General features: G+C 32.8%; 2 protein-coding genes across 4 annotated transcripts in view; one reads left to right on the top strand and one right to left on the bottom strand.

Annotated features, from left to right (window-relative positions):
• The first annotated feature begins 5 nt into the window (after positions 1 to 5).
• Positions 6 to 11,469, top strand: LOC106072508 (mitochondrial import inner membrane translocase subunit Tim17-A-like). 2 transcript variants are annotated; one of them, XR_008777519.1, is made up of 8 exons: positions 6 to 164; positions 4,233 to 4,332; positions 5,637 to 5,700; positions 7,739 to 7,867; positions 8,833 to 8,868; positions 10,424 to 10,498; positions 10,795 to 11,092; positions 11,207 to 11,469. XR_008777519.1 is itself a non-coding variant. In XM_013232891.2 (7 exons), exons 1-7 carry the CDS (start codon positions 139 to 141, stop codon positions 10,908 to 10,910), a joined length of 546 nt encoding a protein of 181 aa, XP_013088345.2. In that variant the 5' UTR covers positions 6 to 138; the 3' UTR covers positions 10,911 to 11,469. The 2 variants fall into 2 exon arrangements, 1 of the variants encoding a protein (XP_013088345.2); XM_013232891.2 differs by having other exon boundaries at positions 10,795 to 11,469.
• Positions 11,470 to 12,129: 660 nt separating this feature from the next.
• LOC106072509 (uncharacterized) overlaps positions 12,130 to 13,353 on the bottom strand; it is a 50,767-nt gene continuing 49,543 nt past the window's right edge. For both annotated transcript variants that reach the window (XM_056026787.1, XM_056026788.1), the window contains exon 6: positions 12,130 to 13,308. In XM_056026787.1, coding sequence (XP_055882762.1) covers positions 13,068 to 13,308 — 241 coding nt within the window. In that variant the 3' untranslated portion in view covers positions 12,130 to 13,067. The remainder of the gene's footprint in view (positions 13,309 to 13,353) is intronic.

The following is a 13,353-nucleotide window of genomic DNA, read 5'->3' on the forward strand; positions in this document are numbered from 1 at the left end:
AAATATAGATTGTTATTGAAACGAATTTTTGTTAAAATTCTAGATCTAGATCTCGATTTGGCATTATTAATCGAAAACGTTGCTAATGTATAGAAGGCGAGGTCATCTGAATATTTTCTTTTTTTCAAGCTAAAGGACATGGAGGATTACGCACGTGAACCATGGTAATAAATAGATTCTATATCTAGTCTTGATTTAATTAGTTGTTTAAAGTATTGTTTATTTATTAAAGTATAAAACCTCCACGCAAAATATGTTTAGGTCTAGATCTAAGTACCCTGATTTTAGATAAAGGTTAATTTGACTCGCTAAAGGCTTAGGGCAGGCTTAGTTAGTAGATCTATATTTCGTCATAGTCATACTGATCTTTTTGACTTGCGCTGAAGTTACGCAGAAGTCATCTAGACTCAAGAAGTATTAGACGGTATACTTAAGTATACTAAGTAGATATAGAATATAGAATATATATAGATCTAGTTAAATCTAGTTATAATTATATTTTAATTATATTAATTATAAGTTATAGATTATATAGATCAATGATCAATGAAATATAAAAAATAAAATTTATGTTGAAGAAATTTTACACCCCTTTCACTTCAGTAACTGAAGTAACTCACATAATATTTTTATATTGTATATTACCTCCCATTTAGTTTAAGTATATTGTAGATCTATATAGTAGGAAGAGTTATATGCCCATTCGTAGGGGACACTATCTGTGAGCCAAGGTAGCTGATTAAAGAAGCTTGTTATTTGTTTATATTGTGAAAGTGTCATTTCATTTCAAGTATCTATATCTATCGTAACATGGTTGCAGCGGTGTACACATCTAATTATTAATAAAGGTAAACGATAATCTAGAGAAACTTAGAAAAAATATTTATAAGAGAACAGTTGCTAAAAGGGAAACTGTTAACAGATTTTGCCCAATAGAGAAGACCACAAAACTCCCATCAGATACAGAAGATATGTACATGTAGCAACATTAATGGACCTGATGGTATTCCAGCTAGATTACTCAAAGAACTAAGCAATGAGCTAGCCCCAGTGTTCAAAATACTCTTTCAGGCTTCACTTAACCAGGGCAGAGTACCAAAGGACTGGAAAGAAGCTAATGTCACCCCCCTATTTAAAAAAGGAAAAAAATCTGACCCAGGAAACTACAGATCAGTATCACTTACCAGCATCACATGTAAAATCCTAGAACACATATGTAGCAACATCATAAACCACTTAGAGAAACATAATGTCCTGACACCATACCAACATGGCTTTAGGAAATATAGATCATGTGAAACACAACTAATAGGACTAATTGATGATTTTTCAAAAGGTTTAGATAATAGTAAACAAATAGATGCTATCTTACTAGATTTTTCTAAGGCTTTTGACAAAGTTCACCACCATAGTTTGTTTAAAAAATTAAAATATTTTGGCATTAATGGTCCACTGCATCTGTGGATTAAAGATTTTCTGATAGGGAGAGAACAAACTGTAATAATAAATGGCTCTAAATCAACACTGATAACAGTAAACTCAGGTGTACCTCAAGGAACAGTCTTGGGTCCACTACTATTTTTAATTTACATCAATGGTTTACCAAATTGCATTACTTCAGGAACAAAAGTCAGATTATTTGCAGACAATTGCATAATATATAGAACAATAGAAACAACACAAGACACAGATATTTTACAAAGAGAATTAGATGAATTACAGAAATGGGAATCAAATTGGAGCATGTCTTTCCACCAAGAAAAATGACAGTTTTTAAGAGTAACAAACAAACTAAAACAAATTAATTCCACTTATCTTATTCATGGCAAACCAGTAACACAGACTAAAAACGCAAAATACCTAGGTGTTATAATAAATGAAAAACTGTCCTGGAATCCACATATTGATGAAACTACAAAAAAATCAAACAGCATTAGGATTTATTAAAAGAAATTTCTATAAATCAAATAAGAACATAAAACTAAAATGTTATTTAACCTTTGTTAGGCCAATAATAGAATATGCATCCTCCGTTTGGGACCCCTCAACTCAAGAAAACATTAAGAAACTAGAAAAGACACAAAATAGAGCAGTGAGATTCATAACAAACGAATATTCACATTTGACTAGAGTAACACCTTTAGTAAAATCACTAAATTTAGAAAGCCTTCAGGACAGAAGACTCAAAAGTAAAGTAGCAATCATACATAAAACACTGAACCATAATCTTCAAATACAAAAACAAAATTTAATAAAATACTCTGAAAGACACAAAGATAAAGGCACATTCCTCGTCCCATATGCTAGGACAAATTTGTACAAATACTCCTTCTTCCCTAGTGCTATTAGAGCATGGAATGGGTTGCCTGAGCTATCCAGGAAAACCAGTGACTTGGCTGAATTTAAGTCATTGGTTAAAATGCATGACGCGTAGGACGTAATGATCTTTTTTGAAGTAATGTCTGTATTATATTTAATAAGATAAGATAATGATTGTAATTGGGAGTGAGGCAGCAGATGTGTTTGATTCATTTGAAAAAAAATTAATAAGGTTTTTAACAGTTCTACATCGGGAGAACGAACGAAACAGAGAGATTATTATAATAAATGTTTTCAATATGAGAAGACAAGTGGAGGACGAGAACATTAACTGGTACATAACTGCCGTGAAGAAATAGGCAAAAAATTGCAATTTTGATTTAAACTAGAAGATATTCTGATCAAGGACTGAATTATCTTAGTGGTTAGAAATGAACACCTGAAGAGGAAACTGCTGGAAGATGATAAACTAACTCTACACAAATGCATAGATAGAGATATGTGTAGAATAGTGAAAGATAACAAAGGCAAATGAAGGATATTAGAGAAGGAGGAAATGAACTTCTGGACAAACCAACGATTAAAAGAGTATCAACATCTAAGTCAAGTCCAACATACAGAAAGAAATATCAACAGTGACAAGAGGCCAAGACAAAGGAAAACATAAATTTTGCAATGGCGATCATGAATACATGAATTAGGAAAAATGTCCGGCCTGGGAAAAATTGTGTCACATTTGTAAAGGGAAGAATCATTTTGCCTCAGTCTGCAAAAAGAAAATATAGAGCATTACTCAAGCAAAGACAATGAACAACATAGACTCGGACACAGAAGAAGAAGTTACAGTTGAAAATGAATGTGGGATGGCAATGAATTGTCCCAAAAAGCAAAGATGACAGTTTTCTAGAGTTTGAGTGTCTCAGAGAGTGAATCATTTTCTTGTGCAGTCTTGTCTATGTTTTAAAGCAGTTAGTTTAACAGGTTAAACTTTTAATGATGAAATAATCATTAAAATAATAATTATAATGTAAATTAAAAATTATTCATTTCTAGATCTAGATAGTAACTGAGTAAAGCCACTAATAAGTACCATTCGACAGCTGCGCTGGGTTAGGCACTTATCGCACAGGGGAGATGACCGCATGCTAGGGATGATTTTCTTTTGCGATCTTAAATGAGGATGGCGTAACAGAGTTGTCCCCGTAAGTGCTAGATATAAAGAGCCGTTTTGCTCTTACCGTCATAAAGGAAAGTAGCTGGCACCAGATGGCCTCTGAAAGAGACAGTTGGAGAGCTCTTATAAAGGCTGCAGGACACACATTTGAGACCCAAAGAAAAGCCATTATAATTGTAGACAGGCATAGGAAAAAAACTTTAACTCTTTCTCTCCTAACAGACGATACCAACATTGATTCCACCAGAATGTGGCAAATAATTACGGAGAGAAAGAGTTAATAGACAGCAGAAGGGCAACAGCTTAAAAATATGCAGGTTGCAATTGGGTTTGCATAGTCATGTGAAACACTGCACTCATCCTAAATCTTTGTAATCATAATTTATTCTGATACACCTGACTAATAACACAAATAAAAAAAAAGGTGATAACCACAAGAGTAATATAAATTACCCTGTTAGATGATCTTTCTATCACATTAGGAGTCTTAGATTATAAGTACTTTTTTTTATATAGTTAATATGTTAATAGAAACATTTCAATAATTTAAAAAATCTATTAAAATGCTTAAGTTTTCAATGTCAGTTCATGTTACATGATTACTAGACACTTCACTTGATTCTTTGAATGCTGTAATAAATCTTGCCCATAATGCAATTGTCTCTTTGCCTGTTATATTATGGACTTCTAGCACTATAAACTTAATTGTAACATTTATGAAAATGTTTTTTTCTTCCAGTCCATGGCGCATCATGGAGGACTGTGGGGGGGCCTTCTCTATGGGAGCTATTGGTGGTTCACTGTTTCATGGAATTAAAGGCTTCAGAAATGCTCCAAGTGTAAGTTCCCTTTTCATATAATATATATTGTATATAAACATATATATAATTTTTTTTACTATTTGTAACATAATATGGAATGTACTTTGTAACATATAGAGATATAGAATCTATGTATTTGGATGAAAGTTTCTGTGGTGCTTTTTGAGTTCAACAAACACAACTCAGCTTGAGTCAGGATTCAAACTCAAGCACTCTTGTTAGGTAGCCAAGCTGTTTATGCCACTCAGAGCTGGCCTTACAAATTGCTGGGCCCAATTTAATAGATATATATGCCTTCTAGGCCCCTCTTCTAAATAAAAATTAAAAAAAAACATTACCATTAATTAGGTCAGGGGTTTTCAACGTGTGGGTCGTGGCCCATTTGGGGGTCAAATGAAGATTTTCCAGGGGTCACATAAGGCCCGTAGGGAAAACAAAATTTTGGTCTAAAAAGAAATTTGATACTAAAAAAATGTCCACTGGTAGTTACTATTTGGATTACTAGCATTGTCATTCTAGATAATAAAAAAAACTGAATCAAAATCATGTCAATGATTTTAATCGTCAAAGCATTAACATATTGTAACATTTCAAATTACTCTCCTGCAAAATGCAGCGTAGCGCCATTGCAGAATCATATATCTATATTGTTTCTATGGTGAAGATTTACCCATGTTATTAAAAAGCACATCCGTTTGTAATTAGTAATACGCCATCATGTTATTGCAGATCATATTTTTATAAGGCATCAACCCATGAAAATTGATGTCTATAACAGCGAAAAAGATAACTTAACATTTGGGAAGTCGCCACATATTGAGAAATTGTAAAAAGGGTCATGCAACTAAAAACAAAGTTGAGAACCACTGAATGAGATCATTTTATCAACTTTATTATACAACATACATGTTAATAAGTTTCATTTTTTAATAGAGATACAATTCTGTACTTTTTTTTTCTTAATTTTGGGCCCTTTCGGTTGTGGGAGGAACATTAAACATACACTACGGTCTCCACCATGATCTAAGGAACTTTTATGCCAAGTTTTATCATTATTGGTCAAACTGTTTTGATTGTTTTGGAAGAAATACATACGCCTTCCTTTTTGCTTTATATATTAGATACAAATACACTACATATTAGAGTAAAAATTGTTGACTAATCTAAATTCTTTAACTCTATTTTCCACATTCTGATTGAATAATATATTTTGCCCATTAATGATACTGTTTCTACAACTTGTTTGGTTGTTTCTAGAAAATGTAAAATTTGGTATGGAATGAGGATCCATTTTTGAGGATATGTTGTTTTTATTTTTGTAGGGTAACTACAGGAGGTTGATCAGCAGTTTTGTCACATTGAAAGAAAGAGCTCCAGTTGTTGGAGGTCAGACCACATAAAATATCATTTTAAAAAAAGCATTATCAGCATGTCATCAGTTTTATTATGTTTATAAGAAATGTGTTGTTGTTTTTTTAAGTGTGAGGTGTCTGTTTCTGACAATGTTTTATCTATTGTAAGTAACTTTGTTGTTTTTGTAATAGACTAAAACAACACGAGCTTCAATAAACACAATGATTTTATTCGTCCTTATTTATTCTCTTTACTCCAGCCACTTGTTCTCTATACGCAAAACACATACACTTACTATCACATCTCCCTCCTTAAAAGCTTTGAGATATCAATTGACTATACAAATGATTTCTGTCTCACTATAAACAAATGAGTAAACTGAATACATGTTTAGCACGACAGAATGTTCAATTGTTAATATTATCAATAGTAACAATATAAATTATAAAATGTGTAGTAAAAAAACAACAACAGTCTAGGTTTACAAATAGACATTAATTATATACAAATTGCATAATAATAAAAAGATATACATGTATCTAATTATCTGCGTCAGGGTAACGTACTGGTGGCCGAACTTGCCTACCATATCGAGTTATTACAGGCGGCGGATTGGTAGTGTTAGTCTGTTCCTGTTGCACATTTGTATCGCTCACGTTCTCTGGCTGTATGGTTTGACCATTAATGACTGTCTCTGGGGTGTCCATTTTAAAAATATCAGGCATGACCCTTGATTTTGTACATGTGTCTCTTAACATCCTTCTATTTCTTCGGTAAGTTATCCCATTCGTTTTTTTTACCCAGTATGATCTCAGGGTCTCCGCTTCTGAGATGACCACTGCTGGTTCCCATAAATCGCTAGGCTTCTTTTGCATCCACACTTTGCTCCCAGGCTGAATGTGTGGTCGCTCGGTGCGCCTCACTGTTTTGTTGTAATATTTTGCTTGATTACTTTTTCTTGTTTTCCAAGCATTTTCTTTTTTGTCTGGGATTTGAGGTCTGAGATAGGCCTCTGTTGTCAGAAGATTTGTCCTCAGACGGCAGCCCATGAGCAGCCGTGCAGGTGAAGGTCCATCAGGGCATGGAGCATTTCGAAATTGCAAGAGGGCCATATATGGGTCTTGACCCGACGTTCTAGCTTTATTTAGAAGCTGTTTCACTGTTTGTATGGCCCGTTCTGCCATACCATTAGATTGTGGAAATCAGGGGCTAGACGTAATGTGCTTAAATACCCAGCTTTTAGAAAATTTCAGAAATTCTTGACAAGCAAATGAGGGTCCATTGTCACTAATTACTTCCCTTGGAATACCATGTCGAGCAAATTGTGATTTCATATGTATGATCACATCTGAAGCCTTTAGTGTTGGGATAAGATTTATCTCAAAAAATTTACTATAGTAATCTACAAGTAGCAAATAGTTTTTACCGAGATACTCAAAATTATCAGCTCCAATTTTTTCCCAAGGAAGTACAGGAGTATCATGTGGTAACAATGGCTCCTTTTGCTGGGACTTCTGGTGTTCGTTACACACTGCACATGTTGATACCATGTCTATAATCTGCTACAATTTCCTTCGTCTACCATTTGGGCTAAACTCTTCTGCAGAAGTATTTGCAAAACGTTTCCACCAAGCTTTCGACGTTATACAAGGGGTTGAGACATACATGGACAAATAACTGATAGCAGGTAGAACAATAGAAGAGCATGATGATAGACTTAGGCAAGTTCTTGACATAGCAAGAAGGAAAGGAATCAAACTGAAGCCATCTAAATGTAGCCTAAGAGTACGACAAGTCAAGTTTGTAGGACATATCATTACAGATAGTGGTATAAAGCCTGATGACTCAAAGATTGAAGCAATACAATCCATGCCATACCCTACAGATCGCAAGGAACTAGAAAGATTTTTGGGTATGATTAATTATCTTGGTAAATTCTTACAAAACTTATCAAATCAACATCCAAACTTACTACTTACAGTGGAGAAAGATTGAAGGTTGTTAGCAAAACACATACACTTACTATCACAGTTTTGGTTGTCTGTTTCTGACAATGTTTTATCTATTGTAGGTAACTTTGCTGTGTGGGGTGGATTATTTTCTGCCATTGATTGTTCTATGGTCTACTTGAGAAAAAAAGAAGATCCTTGGAATTCCATAACTAGTGGTGCGCTAACAGGAGCTATTCTGTCTGTTAGGAGTAAGTTGGTTGTGCTTTTTATTACTTTTGAAATAACTTAGTCATTTGCATTAGCAGCCATTGTATGTCACAAGCCATTTCATCAGAAAATGTTTTACAAATTGGTTTTTTTTTTTTTCACAAGAAAAGATGTAAATTGCCAAGTTTTATATGCTTTTCCATAAGAGCAAAAGTTCAATAAAATTATGAACAAACAGCTGTATAGTTAGAAGTACTTATTTCTAACTAAAAATACAAACAAATATACTAGTAGTAGTATGTGAATTATAAACATTTACTACATTTGTTCAAGCAGGATAACTTAATTAAATTTTATAAACTGTTATAAAACTTTGCTCACTTATGTGGTAAGGAAAATACAGGTAATTTTTACTGGTAAATGTGTTTATTATCAGTTTCTAAAATACAGATAATTTGTATCAAATTTTTACTTAAAACTTATTTTTGGATCATAAAAATGAAAGGTCAAAAATGAAAACAACTTTTTTTTTTTTGCAACTAAATAAATCTGGTGGTGACGCATACAGGGGTAGTAGTGTGAGTGTATTTAGCTGACAGAAACTTCTCAGGCCATCACTAGTTGGTAGCGTCATGTGGTGCAGAGAGCCTGGATGTAAATTAGTAAAAAGTTTTGAACTAAAAATAACAAAAAAATATCATTCATGAAAGATTTGAAGCTTGAAAATTAATTTCAAATTGTGTAGTAAATGAGAAATGAAGTTGTAGATATTGCAAATGATTGCCAAAATGTCTTAAGTGTATTTAAGAAGAAATGAGTGACATTTCTATTTAATTTTTTGAAACTACAAATAATTTTACTATTCTATAATAAGTGGTAAACACTTATTTTCTAAAACTTAATTGATCTTTGTTTTTGTTATATATTTAATGTGATGTTTCTAAATTACACTTATTTATTACATGTGTATTGGTTATTAACAAAATTTTTATATTGATTTTTTAAGATGGTACAGGCGCCATTATTGGATCTGCTATAATAGGTAAGTTTTAGTTTTCTTATACATAAATTCACCTAAAAAAAACCTCCAAGTTGGGACTGGTACCATGACAAACTCCTCCTCTGACATGTAGTCCACACTTTTGGCACCATATAAATATATATATCAGGATATTTGGCAGAACAGTAGAGACCAATAAGAAAATGGAGAAGAGAGACAACGCAAATAAGAGACAATTTTTTTGGTCCATTTGGCCTACACCACAATTCTATGTATTTCTAAGTAACTTTGGTCTATGAACTTTGATATATATATATATATATATATATATATATATATTAGCTTTAATTTTACCCGGCTTTGCTCTGGTTTTTCTTTCTACAAATAGCATGCATTTATTCCGTTTGAATAATCAATAATGACATGAACAAAAAAATGATAATTTAAAAAATAAATCAATTCATCATGTAGCTCTAGATTTAGAATCTAAACAATTTGAATGCCACAGTAGTCTAGTCAATAAATAAAAACTTTGAGCTTATTATAGTAAAAGACTATAAACACTGTGATGTGAGCTTGTGTCGACCTAGGTGTAATGTGTTGACCTAGATACATTAGCCGTGATTCATTCATCATTTCGTAGCTAAGTTGCTAATAGGTCTAAATGCGCATAAGTAAATCTTAAACAAAAAAGTAAATTGAAAATAAAGACTTAAAATTAAACCGAATCTGTAACTGTAGGCTTAAATGCTTTAAAAAAACACATTGGAAAGTAAATTGTATTATGTACGTAGTTTATTAGTTTAATAATATGCCTTTATAATGCACAATATTATGACTTCTGACTTTCATTTTATTTATAATGGTGCCGCAAGTTACGGAAAAGTATGTCAAGACGTTTAAAGCTATTTACATTTAGAGCGAACGATTTTATGTAAAAAATGTTTTGTAAAATCAAATTTGAAGGTTAATGTGCATCAAATAATGAAATGCATAAACACGTATTTGTATGTTCATGTGTAAAATAACAAAATTATGTTTTCTTGAATGAGAGCTAATTTAGGTCTAGAGATTTTCATCTCTGCGCATGCGTGATCTCTCCTCTTGTCTCATCATTTAGACACAGCTTATAAACATGGCCTAGATTTATAAGATACAATACTTTTTTTTTTTTTTGAGGGTCTTAAGTTTGTTTTAGGGCTACAATACATACACTATGGTCTAAGTTAGTACCCAAGGAACATTTCTGCCAAGTTTTATCAAGATCGGTGAAACTTTTTTGATTTCTATGCGGGGACATACATACGCCTTACTTTCTGCTTTATATATTAGATGTGTGTGGACATTCTAAGTATGATAGAGGTTGGTTCATCAATAAATATCTAGAAAAGCAGTTTGAATCTGGTGATTTTTATTTTGTTGGTTGACTAGATGAAATACAAATATTTTGTTAATTATACTGATTTTATAGACTTCAGAATTTGATATTTTTTAACAGAATGTGGCCCCATCTAAAAAAAATTTATTTGTTCTTTTCTATTACTTTGAAGTGATGCCCTTTTTTTTTTCTTTTCTGTATTTTTTTATCTTTCACTAGGTGGAGTTTTACTTGCAATGATTGAAGGCTTCGGCATCATGTTCACAAGGTTCACCGCAGAGCAGTTTAATCCAGGTAAATTTAAAGAAACTTCTTTTTTTTTACAACATATTGCACATTAAGCCGCTGTGTTGTTTGGTCTGTTTAACAAATCTCCTGGGACCAAGTGACCAGGGTTGTGAAGGTAATAGTAGAAGATGCACTTCCTAATCCTCAATGTTTCATTTGGACCATACATTAGTATACTGGAATAAAGTAACTTTTGAACAATAGCTTCTTACATCATTAACTAATCATTCAGTAAAAAAAAATGAATGCAAGGAAATGGTTGTCAATAGTTATTGTTCTATTTTCAATATCCTCTATTTCAGCCAATCGCATGATGGAAGAAGATCTTGCTCTGTCAGGCCAACAGTTTCCCAACCCTGGCTCTATAGGTGGACAAGAAGGTAGCCCTATGTTTGGACAACAGCACTCATATCAATAACATTCGGGTTCATTTGATAGGTTTTGTACATATTATTATTATTTTTTTTTAAATCACATCAACAGAAAAGTTGTCAATTGTTTCAAGACCATGAAATGTTTTTGTTCATGAGGCCATAAAGAAAACAAAACATCAGCTAGTTCCCCTTTCTAGTGTTGCACTCAATGGGATGGACTATGTAGGTGATCTGGGCTGAGAGTCAATGGGATGGACTATGTAGGTGATCTGGGCTGGGAGTCAATGGGATGGACTATGTAGGTGATCTGGGCTGGGAGTCAATGGGATGGACTATGTAGGTGATCTGGGCTGGGAGTCTTGTTTTCATTGAAATAAATGGTTATTAATTGACATTTATATATCTATATATAAAAAAGCAACCACCACATATTGTGGATGTACAACTTGTATTATTTGTATTGGCTCTGGTCCTGGAAATCTATTGACTCAAACTATGACTTCATTTTATTTTTGTTCTGATAAAAAGCAGGTGTCAAAAATGTTTGCACCATGTCATAATGATTATCATTGTACATAGATATCATTAAAGCATTTTATTCTAGTCTTTGCTTCTGTTGTATAAATCCTAATGAATGCATCTTAAGCTTTTGGTGTTCTAGTACAAATGTCTCAGTTTTGGAAAACAACAAAAAATATTTTATGTTTCTACATTTGAAAAGATTTTCACGATTGTTTAAAAAATATGAAACGTACAGTATTAGAAAATATGCTTGTCAAAACCTTTTTTATGCTCAGAATTTAGAAACTAAGTGGGTTTGACTTGTTCACATGTAAACCATTCAGTATTGTACAAATTAAAGAAATGAAATGAATCTCAAAATATATTATTTAAAGAGTAAGGTAAAGTTCCCCTTTCAGACCTTGTGGTCTATAGGGCAGATGATGTAAAGGACAACTTTTTCTGTGGCCTACGGTTAACGAGGTTGTCATGTGGCCAGCACAACGACCAACCACCTTTACTTTTCCCCAACTAATGTCAGGTATCCATTAGAGCTTGGTGGACTCAGAAACGCCCGTAGATCCGAAATAAAAAATCCCAATCTTCACCAGGATTCGAACCCCGGTCTCAGGTTCGGAAGCCAAGCGCTTTACCGCTAAGCCACTGCGCCTCTTAAAAATATATTATTTACTGCAGAGTTATCTTACCCTTAATGGCAAGTTCATTGGTCTGTGACTTTGATATTCATATAACAAAGAAATGTTTATTCACAAAATATTTATTACCAAATTAAAAATAGTACATAATCTAGCTCATTGGCTAAAAAATCTAATGCTTAAATTTAAAGAAGTATGAAATATTACAATTTACTAAGCAACATTTACAAATGTTTGATATCCATTTGGATGATTCTTGGCTTCATTGATATTATTATATCCCCAAAATTGACTTTTTTTTTTTGCCAGATAATTTATAAGATGGTGTCATGCCTACTTATCACAAATTAATCATTTAAAAATCCTAATGAAACAATTCTCAAATGTAAGTTCATAATTTATCACAACACAACAACAAAACAAAAAAACTCAAATTGCAAAGGGAGAGTAATATTTAAAAGAAAACAACATAATTTAAATTGATTGCATAATGGTAGACAGTGTAGATAATTGGGCAAAGAATATAGGAATATATATCTTTTTAAAAAAAGTTTTTTTTGGTATATGAACCTTAATGTAGGCTGTGTTACTGAAATAACACATTGTAAAATGTCTATGGGAATGTATCAAGCCTCAAATGTCTGATTATTATTATTATTATTGGAAACTAAATCATGCATGGGTGCTTCTCTGTAAGGTGGTTGTCACTGGAGATGTATAGCATCATAACACTGCATCAATGGACAGAACAGTAGTACACCTTTAAAAACTAATTCTTTTGAAGACTACTTGTGAAGCTGACAAGAACTTGCCCACTGGGAAGTTGTTTTTTATCCAGATAATTTTTTTTTTCAGTACTCAATATCATTCTAGACACAAATTCTCTGTTCATCTTTATATGTTTTCTCTACAATATATTTTTTTTTTATTGATAACAAAAACTGGAAAATTGTTGAGACTTCACTCAAGATAAACTGAAAACTAGGCTACATATAACAAACTTCCCCATCCACTTATTTGTTTGTTCTTGGAGTTTCCCCCCCTTTAAGTTGCAATGGTCCAGTAGATGACAATGAAGAGCAGCAAGAAACTGCTTGGACCAATGTTTTGTGCTTTGTTCTCATCCTTCACCAGGCCATAAGTTCCAGAGGATTTGCCAGTGTTGAGTGAGGCACAAAAGGATGGTTGAAATCCTTCCATAACAGTTTGTACAAAGTCTACAGCTTCACTGGAGCACTGGTCTCTCAACACTTTTAAATTACAATCTAAGATGGAGGAGCTTAATCTGAAAGAATGGAGAATAGAAGGTTTAGTTTCACTGGATCTTATG

Source organism: Biomphalaria glabrata, chromosome 4 (assembly GCF_947242115.1).
Source record: "Biomphalaria glabrata chromosome 4, xgBioGlab47.1, whole genome shotgun sequence".
In the NCBI taxonomy this organism is placed as follows: domain Eukaryota; kingdom Metazoa; phylum Mollusca; class Gastropoda; family Planorbidae; genus Biomphalaria; species Biomphalaria glabrata.